Below are 14,432 nucleotides of genomic sequence, written 5' to 3'. Positions count from 1 at the left end.
CCTTAGAGTGATCTGTTTCAAGTTTGCGAAAGACATTTGGATTGGTCACATGATTTGGCCGCCATCTTGGATTTTGCAATATCGCAATTTAATCATTACAAATCGTCTTCTCCAGAACAAACACACCGATTTAACTGAAATTTTACTCATGTCATCCTTAGAGTGATCTCTTTTAAGTTTGCGAAAGACATTTGGATCGGTCACATGATTTGGCCGCCACATTGGATTTTCGAAAAATCGCAATTTAATCATTCAAAAACTTCTTCTCCAGAACTAACACCAAAATCTTTTCGCAAACTTTATAGGCCACACTACTAGATGCTATATAATAAATTTCAAGGAAATTAACCAGGCAGTTTTTGAGAAGAAAATTTTTAAAGTATTATTTTTCTGATTTTTCAATGACCTTTGACCTCCCCTATACCTCTGCAGCTAAGCTATACAAATGGCTTATTCTGGCCTATGTAAGAGTCATATCTAATTCTGGGCAATCTAATAGAGCAAGAGGTCAGATTTTTGGTATATAGGGATAACTACGAAAAACAATTTTTTTAACAAAATGTCACATGACTTTGATGACCTTTGACCTCAAATATACATATGCGTCCATAACTTAGGAACCACAAGTGCTACATCCTTCATATTTGGTAGGATGGGAGACCTTATGCTGTCATATCCGGTACCTCATTAAATATGCACATATCTAATTTTGGGCAAGCCAATAGTGCTAGAGGTCTGATTTTTGGTATATAGGCATAACTTAGCAATACAATTTTTTTGACAAATTGTCATGTGACCTCAATGACCTTTGACCTTAAATATACGTATATGTTCATAACTAAGTACCCACAAGTGCTACACCCTTCATATTTGGTATGATGGGAGACCTTATGACACAACATCCTGTACCTCATTAATTATGCGCATATCTAAATCTCAGCCAGCCAATAGAGCTAAGGTCTCATTTTGGTATATAGGGATAACTTAGCAATACAATTTTTTTGACATAATGTCACGTGACCTCGATGACCTTTGACCTTGAATGTACGTATATGTCAATAACTCAGTAACCACAAGTGCTACAGCCTTCATATTTGGTATGATGGGAGACCTTAGGACACCACATCCTGTACCTCATTAATTATGCGCATATCTGATTCTGAGCCAGCCAATAGAGCTAGAGGTCTGATTTTTGGTATATATGGATAACTTAGCAATACAATTTTTTTGACATTATGTCACGTGACCTCGATGACCTTTGACCTTGAATATACGTATATGTCAATAACTCAGTAACCACAAGTGCTACAGCCTTCATATTTGGTAAGATGGGACACCTTATGACACCACATCCTGTACCTCATTAATTATGTGCATATCTAATTCTGAGCCAGCCAATAGAGCTAGAGGTCTGATTTTTGGTATATAGGGATAACTTAGCAATACAATTTTTTTGACAAAATATCACGTGACCTCGATGACCTTTGACCTTGAATATACGTATATGTTCCTAGCTCAGTAACCACAAGAGCTACAGCCTTCATATTTGGTATGATGGGAGACCTTATGACACCACATCCTGTACCTCATTAATTATGCACATATCTAATTCTGAGCCAGCCAATAGAGCTAGAGGTCTTATTTTCGGTATATAGGGATAACTTAGCAATACAATTTTTTTGACAAAATATCACGTGACCTCGATGACCTTTGACCTCGAATATACGTATATGTCCATAACTCAGTAACCACAAGTGCTACAGCCTTCATATTTGGTATGATGGGAGACCTTATGACACCACATCCTGTACCTCATTAATTATGCGCATATCTAATTCTGAGCTAGCCAATATAGCTAGAGGTCTGATTTTTGGTATATGGGGATAACTTAGCAATACATTTTTTTTGACATAATGTCACGTGACCTCGATGACCTTTGACCTTGAATATACGTATATGTCAATAACTCAGTAACCACAAGTGCTACAGCCTTCATATTTGGTATGATGGGAGACCTTATGACACCACATCCTGTACCTCATTAATTATGTGCATATCTAATTCTGAGCCAGCCAGTAGAGCTAGAGGTCTGATTTTTGGTATATAGGGATAACTAAGCTTTACAATTTTTTTGACAAAATGTCACGTGACCTCGATGACCTTTGCCCTTAAATATGAGTATATGTCCATAACTCAGTAACCACAAGTGCTACATCCTTCATATTTCGCCGCCATATTTGATTTTACGTAAAACATGCAATTCCCAATGACAGGTACAGTAACTATGAGATGATGTTCAAATCATACTTTTCCAAGATCGAATTTTGCACATAATATCATTAGTGCAAGATCTTTCAACCATGTTATCCGCTTGGGCCCCGCCAACGCTGCTTGCAGCTTTAATTTTTTATTTTATTTCTCGTAAACCTTGATTCATGTTCCTTTGTCCACAATAAGCGTATCTTGAATGTATGGTTGCACGTCTATATATATACAGGGGGCTGGCAACAATAAGTATATACCTATACAATTCATCATCCATAATTATGTTGTCAATGGACCCTACCACTTACCGAGTGGTAGAGTAGTAGCTTACTGTGCCATTGCCGCAATTTTTGAATTGAACTCTACACTCCCATATATACCATACATCATTGTAGGTTATATTGGTATTGTGAAGGATGCAACTGAGTCAACAGCCAGAGTTGAATTGCATACCAATTGCAAAACAATATCAGTGGACAGAAGTCGATTGAACCCAGTCAAGTAAGTGAATACTTCTTAAAAAGGCCTGTGTTGGTGCCAGATTGTCTCGTCAGAAAATTTTCTTACTAGATAACAATTTCAATGGAAAACAAGGCTATCACACCCTCCATAATCCTCTTTACATACTAGAACAAAGGTGATCCCCGGGATCGCCAAAAGTGCCTTTAATTGCAATCATAGTTTTGTATTATTCAAATTCACTCAAGTCATTCTAAGTAATGCAGTCGTGTGTATATCTCTATTTTTTATTTTTCTTTCACACTGCAATACACAGACTTGTTGGGACATCCCTGTTCAAAGTAACCGTAATTACATATTTCATAACTTTGTTCTACTGTCAACTGTAAGACAAGTTTTATTACTTTTATGACTTCCTAGATGCTATCTTTCACTAGTTTTGCTGAAAAAGTTGTGTGTTTTTATTTGACAGCCAACCTGGAAGAACAGGAAATACTTCAATGTATGGACGTACACCACTCTACAGTGCACAGACCCCTATGTATGGTTCACGAACCCCAATGTATGGATCACAGACACCATTACATGATGGTGAGTTTGGTACATTCCTTCACCCTTATTTCACCGTTAACCCTCAAAGTGCCATAGACTTTATATGCATCTCACTCCACCGGCCAAGGACTTTTTGAATCCAACAAGTCACAATGCTACACTTCTTTTAGACACATGCACTTCATTTTATTCATGAAAAACCCTCAATAACCCAAATGAATTTTACACCTAAGAAAATTACCAAGCTCTCAGTATAATTTACATGTTTGATTGAACACATTTAGAGTGGAATATTGGGGTAAAAGTGCACATTTTTGGTTCAAAATTCAATGAAAATGATTAAAACATTCTAAAAATATATCAAATTCCTCAGAAGCCTTGAAACTTTCTTTAAATTTTCTTGTTGTGTAAGTGCACAAGTTCAGGTAAAAAAAGGTTGACAGATTTATCATTGATGTAAACAGTAAACAAACAAAAAAACAAACAAGTATTGGCATTTGTAAGTAATATAAATGCTCCCTTCATTCTATATAGGAACACAAATGCAGAAATGGTTTTTTAATACAATGTAACAAATATAATTTGAAAACTATAGGATATGGAGCAGCAAAACAACTCTGTTGCCCAATATTCATATGTTACTTGTGTTTGTTTGTTTATTTTCTTTGTTTGATTTAGTGGAAAGTGAAAATCTTCCATTACCATCATTGAAAAATACACAGAAAAATCTTTGTGTATACTCATTATATTGGAATATGTTTGACATCAAATGTATTTTCTGTTTTTGTCATGCATCCCATGTGTCATAAAAGTCTGAAAATAATCATAGTTGTTTGCATGACATGTAAACACAAACAATTTATTTGAATACACAGGCAATCTGCTTCCATCTTACTATACAGTACATGCATGTAATCACTGGGCTAATGCAGCAATATCTAGCTATGGCATGGTGGATGATTGTTAATGCACAAACAATGTAAGATTGAAAAGTTGATGACAACAATGCATCATTATGACTTTTGGATCAATAAAATTCAGTTTCGCAACCAGCTAAAATCAGTTTGAAGCCCGAAAACTCAAGTGTTTGGCTCTGAAAGCTTTGCCCCATCGTGTCACGATCGATCTTCAGTCAACACATACTCAAAACAAATGATCATGTCTTTTGACGAGAGTGCAACAAAATTTGCTCACAAAATTGAAAGAAACTACGAGATATTGGCGGTAAAAGTTCATAGATGATTTATTTTGATCAAACAATGTGTTGATACGTTGGAAATCTATCGCGAGTTCTTCACGTCAGTCTTCCCTACGGAACGTACACAACTCAGTGAATGCTATGGCTGTCTTCCATGTTGGGCCGAGCACGATGTAACATCAAAGTTTTCTTCACAGAAATATTGGGTTCACGATCGTCAATCACTCAAAAATTAACAAGTTTGATTTAAATTTGATGAAAATCCGAACAAAAGTCTTCACGTAAAGTGTTTTTGGCTTACAAAACTTTGATCACAGAGCACTGTCTGGAGCATTCACTGCGTTCAACACGATCGGCTGTGGCCGCCATTATGGATCGTCGCTCCACTTCAAAATCACATTTAACTACTGATCACCAAAACTGTCCACTCTCCGTAAATATTGTCTAAAAAACCTTATATCCGCCGTTTTTATCACTTAGTAGGAGACACACTGGCAAAATAATCACTGTTTTCCATGTACATGGCTTGTAACAGAGTACAAAATGCGTCCCACTGAGGACGTACGTGTGAGCGATCAGAGCGACCAAATTAAATATGCGGGATAAAAATGAGTGACCCGCTCAAGCAGAAAGGTTGCATAAATTACCGGAAATTTCCATACTTAAGCTAGATGATGTCATTATTTTAGTCCTTATATGGTACTGAAGTGGGTTCAAATGGTAAGGATAGGATATTCAGTGTGTATAGTTAGGCAACAAGTTGCTGAGTTAGGCATTACTGAGCTATAACGCTTGTCGATGTATACATCGATGTGGCGTGGAACCCGGAAGTGCACTGTCGATGTATACATCGACACGGCGCTGCAAGGGTTAATGTACATTAGGGTTGAGCAGAGAATATCTATTATTCAAAAACATAATAACCAGTCATACAAATGTTCATATACTATACTTGATTGATCATAAGACCCTGCTCAAGTATTAGACCCTTTCCCTCATTTAGGGGATTTTCAACATTTCCATACATCTGTCTGTCCCTGTAGATAAGTTAAAAAAGCAGATATGTTAAAAAAGCCAGAAGTTCACAACTCAAAGATTGACAATCGTATGACTTCAAAGATCACATATGAAAAGTTGATTGACCAACTCAAGATTCAGAAGTCTTCACTCAGCCATATTTTGAAAGATGGATGAATTTCATTTCTATGTAATTATTTTACTTGACACCGACCTTAGATTTCAAAAAGGTTGGTTGTTTTTACATGCAGCAAATGCATGTTCACACCATGTCAGCTAATGCTGATCAACTTAATACATGATTGATTCTGTTTTGAATTTTCTCCTTCTCTAAAGAATTATTTTCAAACTTTAATTTCACCAAACCATCTTTTTGTTAGCCAGGGATTGTTTACGTAGTTTCACATTGAACAGCAATAAAAAATAGTATGTCACTTAGGCTGGGAAATGACTGTGTTTCATCTTTGTTGATTTATTGCCTGTGCGTGTACAATGTACTTGTAATCATGTACAATTAACTTTCATGACGTCACAAGAATAGACAATCAAATCGTGCCTGTTTAAGTTTTTTGTACCATCTGACAAAATTTATGGAAGTCTAAAGTTATGCTCAATAAATGTGAGTAAAATTAGCACAAATTAGAAGTGTCAGCAGAAAACATGTAGTTTCTTGATCATAAGACCCCCATATCATTACACCCATTTCATGTTCCCAATCTAGGCTGCCATAATTGGATGAATACAGTAATTACAACTCATGCACTGCTTGACTATATCACTCATATTTTCCTGACATACTATGGATAACCTCTTAGTTTTATATTTTGCCATTCTGATACTCAGGAAGCAGAACACCTCACTATGGAGCTCAGACCCCAATGCACGATGGTAGTCGAACACCTGGCCAAACAGGTGCCTGGGACCCCAATAATCCAAACACTCCTGCAAGGTATGAAAGTGATATTGGGAAAATATGGCAAGCATACATTCAGGTTCATAGTACAGTGTGGTTGCAATTTTACTATTATTAGGTAGTGCATCATGCACACTAAGTGATGTTACCCACAATTCTCCTTGATTTGTAAACACTGAGATCACACATTGAACTGAAGCAAATTTCTTCTGTACATATTTTATACATCTTTCTGTTCATATTTATATTCTAAGTTACAGCATTGTTTTGATGATCATTTGTGTTACATAACACTACTTCCTTCAAGATGTACAATGACCTAATTGATTCTAAACACTGACGAACCTACAGAAGAATCTTTCCCTCACCTGAGGGGTTTCTTCATAAGCACTATAAAAGCTGGAGGCCCATCCCAGGTCCTAAGTTAATTGTTTGTAGCCTTCCACTGCACAGTTCTGTGGTTCGCTCCTACCCTTCTGCAAAGTTGCTGTTTGACGAGCACAAGAAACTTCTTTCAGCTTACTGTATTGCATAGCTTAGTCTTACCTTACATTTGCTAGTTAGAAAGTAGTTTTCTGCTTTCATGTGCATTTTTAGTCCCCACGGACACCGTCCGGGGGGACTTATAGGTTTGGTCATGTCCGTGCGTGCGTGCGTGCGTGCGTCCGTCCGTCCGTCCGTCCGTGCGTCCGTCCGTTCACGCAGATATCTCTGAGATGCCTGGAGCGATTTCATTCAAACTTGGTACAAGGATTACTTCATATGTCATACAGATGCACGTCAATTTGTTTTCTGATACGATCCAATATGGCCGCCAGGCGGCCATTTTATTACGATTTTTTCATGTACAGAGCCATAACTTAGGCATGTTCCAACCGATTTTATTCAAAGTTGGTACAAGGACATTGACCAATGTCATACAGATGCACATCAATTTGTTTTGTGATACGATCCAATATGGCCGCCAGGCGGCCATTTTATTACGATTTTTTCATGTACAGAGCCATTACTCAGGCATGTTTCGACCGATTTTATTCAGAGTTGGTACAAGGACATTGACCAATGTCATAGATATGCACATCAATTTGTTTTGTGATACGATCCAATATGGCCGCCAGGCGGCCATTTTATTACGATTTTTTCATGTACAGAGCCATTACTCAGGCATGTTTCGACCGATTTTATTCAGAGTTGGTACAAGGACATTGACCAATGTCATAGATATGTACGTCAATCTGTTTTGTGATACGATCCAAAATGGCCGCCAGGCGGCCATTTTATTATGATTTTTTCATGTACAGAGCCATTACTCAGGCATGTTTCGACCGATTTTATTCAGAGTTGGTACAAGGACATTGACCAATGTCATAGATATGCACGTCAATTTGTTTTGTGATACGATCCAATATGGCTGCCAGGCGGCCATTTTATTACATTTGTTTCATGTACAGAGCCATTACTCAGGCATGTTTCGACCGATTTTATTCAGAATTGGTACAAGGACATTGACCAATGTCATAGATATGTACGTCAATCTGTTTTGTGATACGATCCAAAATGGCCGCCAGGCGGCCATTTTATTATGATTTTTTCATGTACAGAGCCATTACTCAGGCATGTTTCGACCGATTTTATTCAGAGTTGGTACAAGGACATTGACCAATGTCATAGATATGCACGTCAATTTGTTTTGTGATACGATCCAATATGGCTGCCAGGCGGCCATTTTATTACGTTTGTTTCATGTACAGAGCCATAACTCAGGCACGTTTCAACAGATTTTATTCAAAGTTGGTACAAGCTTATTGACAAATGTCATAGCTGTGCATGGCAATTTGTTTTGTGATACGATCCAAAATGGCCGCCAGGCGGCCATTTTATTACGATTTTTTCATGTACAGAGCCATAACTCAGGCACATCTCAACCGATTTTTTTCAAAGTTGGTACAAGGACATTGATCTATGTCATACATATGTACGTCAATCTGTTTTGTGATACGATCCAATATGGCCGCCAGGCGGCCATTTTATTACGATTTTTTCATGTACAGAGCCATTTCTCAGGCATATCCGCATGTTTCGACCAATTTTATTCAAAGTTGGTACAAGGACATCGACCAATGTCATAGCTATGCACATCAATTTGTTTTGTGATGCGATCCAATATGGCCACTGTGCGACCATTTTGTTACGATTTTTTTCATGTCCTGAACCATAACTCAGACATGTATCAAGCGAATTCATTCAAAAGTATTTTTATCACAGACCTAATGAAGAGGACTCTATCCTCTCTGAGGACCTGTAATCAAAATACCCATTAACAAGTGGGGACTGTGTCATCAACGATGACTTGTGTTTGAGTAGTTTTTTGCATGGAGGTGAGGCAGGAGTTTTGCCCTGTCCCTTTGTCTTGGGAGCATGTGCATTTGAATTTTCAGGTTTTTTCTCTGGCAACTTTCTTCTCATGTTGTAGAGTTTGAGAGATGTGTGGGTTGGCTATGGACAACGCATCAAGCCGTTGTAGGTTTCCAAGCCTCTTCTATGTCAGGAGTCGGTGCAGATTTTCCAGGAGCTCAAGAGTAGGGGAACTCTTCGGTTTTGTCCTTATCAATCTTGCCTTCTTCGCCATCGTTTCTTGCTTCAAGTGCGTTGACAACTACAGATTTGCAGGCAGGTGACACAGTGCATGTGGTGGATTCAAGTGGGTCTGCCATCTTGTTTCAGCTTCGGGTGACTTCTGACAATCTTCACCTTCTTTGATGATATGTTACAGCTAGTGCATGAGTTATCGGAACACCAAATTAGGTAGTTACCCAGCAACTTGGCTAAGCACTTTGCTATTTTACCCGGCATTTACCTAAACGAGAATCAGTTTTATTGTCTGAAGACTGATAAGAAATCCACCAAACTCAGCAGGCAGCTCCTCCACTGAGTAAACTGATATGCCTACACTGAAAAAAAACATTTTCAACAGGCATCCAGTTCATTGGAAAATTGTGAAAAGGGGAATAAATACGATGATGTAACACAATCTGTTGTACTCATTTGTGTCCTGGGCCTGAACCTGACAGCTTTTGCCTCGGTAGGTTATTGGGAATTGAAACATTGCAGCATCCCTTGTATTAATCTAGAGTGTACAAAACTGTCGTCAAATTTACCACCTTCCATGAGCCCACCACCGACGTCGATGGAACCAATTTTTATCATATGATTCGATGTTTGCTCTGACAGTCAGTGTTTCTTCAATGTATGTACTTCTCATTCGAAAACTAGTAATAATATGTATATATACAAAGACAGGACACAAAATGACAGCGGCAAATCATGTTTTACACTTTACAACATTTTTTTCCCCTCTTCAAAACTCTACCAACAGCAACATGTAGCTGCCAGTCGAAAATGTTTTTTCCAGTGTAGGCGTATCAGATTACTCAGTGGAGGAGCTGCCTGCTGAGTTTGGTGGATTTCTTATCAGTCTTCAGACCATAAAACAAACTCTTGTTTAGGTAAATGCCAGGTCAAATAGCAAAGTACTCAGCCAAGTTGCTGGGTAATTACCTAATTTGGTGTTCCAATAACTTGTGCATCAAGTGTAAAGCCTTTGTTGAGTAGTAAGGACTTGGTAAAGTCATTCACAGTTTGTGGAGATGATTTTGCCAGACTGAATGCAGCCATCTGGCTAGTTGGCAGTACTGCAAATACCCCCTTTTTTGCTCTTTCAGCTTTTTAGAGAAAGCTCAGTTCTCTGCATAATTGAGGTGATAGTTCGTCAGCCAGAGGTGCTCATGGTATGGGATCATCTGCTCACTAACCTGGCCTTGGAAAAGGAAGCAGTTCAACCTTATTCGCCTTTGGCCATCACATGGTTCCCTTATGCTCAATGTTTAGTTCATCTCCATTCTTCAGGAGAATGAGAAGTTGCTGAAGCAAAGCTTGCAGTTCAGCAATTAGAGGCTACCAGTACTTACTTAAATTTAAGAGGGCAAAACTGTCCTTTACATGCAAGAACCATCATCGTAAGACCAAGGAGGAGCACAGAAGGAGACTGCCCTTTGTCTTGCCATCCCAATGCCATCAGTGTCAGTGGAAGGTGATTGGTATTTTGCCAACCAGTGAACGGAAATACTACCAACAACCCAGTGGTTCTGGATATTGTGTCCGGCAGGGTTTAATTGTATTTTTAAGGCATGTGGCCTCTTCTCACCCTGCCTCATCTCCAGAACACAGGGGTGATAAGGGGGTAAGATTGTGCCCTCCTATAGCAAGTGTCGTAATCTTCACAGACGCATCCTTTCCGGGACAGGGAACACAAGAATCAGGCTGCCGGCACTTATATCGGTTAGAAATGATGGTGATGGTGGTGTTTCTTGCCCTGAAACCCTTTCTGTCTCAAATTTGTAACAATGTTGTGATGATTCACTCCAAGTATTCTGCAGTGGTAGTGTACATCAACAAACAAGGTGGCACACAGTCTTTGTGTTACCTAGTTTGGGATGGCCTGAAGTGGTGCCAACTTCACAATATTTTGTTAGGGTGCTTACATTCTGGATATTCATAATAATTTGGCAAATGCTCTCCCCAGGTTGAATATTCTTCCCCTGGAGTGTGAGTTAGGTCAGTCCATTATAGATCACATTTGTGCAATAGGATAGACCTCATAAACACCTGTTTGCGATCCATCACAATCTCAAACTGCAGGTCTTTGCACCTCTCCATCACGGTCAACTGGTGTAGTTCTGCAATGCTCTCAGTGTAGATCGGGGATCTTCGCTTACATGTTCCCTCCCTCTTCTAGGGAAAGTGTTGGCCAAAATAGTTGCTAGACAGGGCAGACCTTCCATTTTAAAGTCATACAATGCTTCCACTGTAATTGGTGTGAGACTGGGTAGATTGATCCTTGCAGACCTTTGGTTAGCTGACTTCTTCCTGTTTGTGTTTCATCAGAAGCATGCTGCGGTGTCCACTTTTAACCCTTTTCCTGCCGAGCGCCCTTGTCCGTTATCCTGCCAAGTCAGTAGAAAACGGCCCCCTTTTCCGTGCCTGCAAAAGATTGGCTTTCCTGCACGTTATCCTGCCAGGCATTTTGGCAGAAACCGCCCATTTTCAGGGTAGTTTCAACCGTATTTATACATGTTAGACTTCAATAATTTCTACATGCCCGTATACAGGGGAAGGTGCTCAAGGGTTACTGCAGAAAAAAATTGGGGTCAGCATCTTTGTTTGCCCCAGGGGGTGCGTCATTTTATTGCCGTTTCATGCTTACTTTTACGGAAATAAGCTCCTTCAGTATTGCGCACGTCCGCTAGGCACAAACATAACCTCGCTCGTCTGTTAGTCAGAGATCCTGGGGTCGTGCTAGGGGTGCGGCAGCACCGGCAAACCTGTCCTTTTTCCCCAGGGTAGGGTCAATTGAATACGTACCTTCAACGACTTGGCAGTGTAGCACAAAAACTACGTTTTGCCGTTGTACAAACGACTTGGCTGAGCCATTGAGGCACAGCTTCCACGTAGTTGCGCCAGCTCGTTTGGGAGTTGGCTTACGAGTGTTACCGTTCATTACCGACTTAATTGAGCGGTCCTCAGTCAGGTACGGGTTTGTACCGCCATGGCTTGGGCTGCAGCTAACAAGTGATAACCAGTCACTACACCCAAGTTGTCAGTCTCACTTTTGCGATGCACGGGTACAACGCAATATGCTTCCATTGTTCTAGCCATCGACGTCTCCATGCCTGGCAGCCATTGTATAGCTAGCTGGTTTGCATAACAAAAGCAGTCCCTGCTCAGTACAGGCGGTATCCCCGTAGCATTGACCTCATGTACCCTGAATTCTCGGTACGCAAATAGCGTACATAGCAACCAAGGTCGTCGGCAACAGGATACGTTTGCCTGCAAACCAGAGCCAATACTTCGGACGATGGAATAAATAAAAAATCCAAAGCCACGTCCATTGAATGGCACGGCCAAGGCAGTGAAGGACGTTGCCTGGCTTGAACTTGCAGAGCTGAAGCCCAGCTTAGTACGTCGGACACCAGTTTGTAATGGTATTTCCGAGTCGTTCATATCCGTTCCATCGGAGAACAAGTCGAGCCGTCCCGTCAAAATACGTTCTCATTTTCAGTCACGCACAACTGAATAAGTGACTTTCGTCTCGCATCATCGGCACCATCTGCCAAGTCGTTTGCAAGAGGTAGCCTTCTAGATTAGCATTGCCGAGTTGGTCAAGTTCGGCAGCAATCTCTATAGTGCCAGGCAGCCAAGTACGTCCAACTCCGCCAGAAAATGTCACCATGCTATCCTGCCAAGTCCGCTAAAAAGCGGTAAAAAAACCAGCCCCCCTCGGGTGTGGGGGACTGGCGGACAGGTTTCTGCACCTTTCCCTGTCTATGGACTCCCTGCGAACCCATTTCGAGGAGAAAAGGCGTTCCTTGTCAGAAAACCTGTCCTCGGATGACCCCTAAACGCACAGGGGATAGCAAAACGTAGTGCCGTCGACTTGGCAGGAAAGGGGGTACCCAAAAAGAGCCCGATTTCCACCGGGTTGGTAGAATAACGGTCACCAGTGCTTAGATTCTGGCTACACCGAATTTCAAGCGGATTTTCACCAACTTGGCAGGAAAAGGGTTAAAGCCTTCAGACCAGCAGTTGGTAATACTCTCCATCTGTTAGGGCTAGAAGTGGTCACATTACATCAATCTCTCTCAGGTTTGATTGACAATCTATCTTATGAGTTGGTCGTTGGTAGTAAATGCATTATTACAGTCTCCGTTTGATCTTTATGGCCAGCTGACTTTAAATTTCTCACTTATAAGACAGTCTTTCTGCTAGTGTTGGCTATTACAGTTAGACATAGTGAGTTGCATGTCTTGTCAATTCTCCCTCAGCGTTATCAGTTCAGGTGATGGGGTGCATTATTGACGTTGCAAATAATAGGGTTGCATCTCAGCAAGCTGTACAATGGAGGCCTCATGGTTTCTTTACCTCTGCCTACCTAAGGGATATCTGGATGGTATGTTTTCTTAAGGGCCTTTTTGTGTTGCACACACCCAGGTGCAATACAAATAATGGCACTCAGTCTTTCTCAGGGAGTGACCACTCAGGCTCAGAAGTCATGTTGGTTATTTCTTTTGTCTTTAGTTACTTATCTGTCAAATTCCTCCTCCTATGGACCATGGGACTCTGTAGGGCACAATTCATCTCGAAGGTAGTAGTGTTATGTAATAGAAATGAAAAATCCCCCTGGATTTTAATTTCTATAAATAGTACTTACCTTTGAGACAAACCCGCTCCCCCTCCTTCCCATGCTAGATATTTAGTTTCATTTCATTTGGGTTGAATTGTAAATGGACTTAGTTGTTGGGGTGAGCTGACAACATTGTGTTCTTTTTGGGAGTCTACAAAGGCAGTGACAGAGGACCTAGGAGGGGTTGCCAGCTTTTGTAGTGCTTGTAAAGGACCCCAACCAGGTAAGAGAAAGATTCCTCTGTAGGTTCGTCAGAGTTTAGAATCAATGGGCCGTTATTCATCTCAAAGGTAAGTATTATTTAATTAAAATCAGGGGTATTTTTCATTTCTTTCTTATTTCCAAATTTGAATAATGACCAGATCAATCCCTTTTTCAAGGAGGAGATAGTAATTTTTTCAACAAGTATTTCTAACAGCCATACACAATGTTTTCAAGGAAACCTGTATCTGTATTGGCAACTGAAAGGGTATTAATTTTTTAGCTCATATTTGGTATGTATATAAATACCAAAAAGAGCTTACATGGTGAGTTTGTGGCATCTGTCTGTATGTATGTATGTATGGTTGTATGTGCGGATGTATGTCCATCACACACAAAAGCTCCCAAACCGCCGCACCTGCAATCACAGTATTTGGTGTACAGGTAGACCCAGGGGTTGAGATGTGACGTCGTTCAAATGAACATGTCAGTGTCAAAAATATGCAAATGAGGTAAGAAAAAGGGGAAATCCTGCAAATGTGTGGGAGTGGTGGCATTAAATGAAACAGCCCACACATCTGAGTTGG

General features: G+C 40.2%; 1 protein-coding gene across 2 annotated transcripts in view; it reads left to right on the top strand.

The window, feature by feature from the left end:
- The window catches only part of LOC139141355 (transcription elongation factor SPT5-like), a 177,715-nt gene that overhangs the window by 157,902 nt on the left and 5,381 nt on the right, over nt 1-14,432 (top strand). For both annotated transcript variants that reach the window (XM_070710989.1, XM_070710988.1), the window contains exons 18-20: nt 2,661-2,766; nt 3,197-3,315; nt 6,335-6,440. In XM_070710989.1, the coding sequence (XP_070567090.1) occupies nt 2,661-2,766; nt 3,197-3,315; nt 6,335-6,440 (331 nt within the window). The remainder of the gene's footprint in view (nt 1-2,660; nt 2,767-3,196; nt 3,316-6,334; nt 6,441-14,432) is intronic.

This window comes from Ptychodera flava, chromosome 9 (genome assembly GCF_041260155.1).
Source record: "Ptychodera flava strain L36383 chromosome 9, AS_Pfla_20210202, whole genome shotgun sequence".
NCBI classification, from domain to species: Eukaryota; Metazoa; Hemichordata; class Enteropneusta; family Ptychoderidae; genus Ptychodera; species Ptychodera flava.
This window is presented reverse-complemented; position numbering and strand designations above follow the sequence as displayed.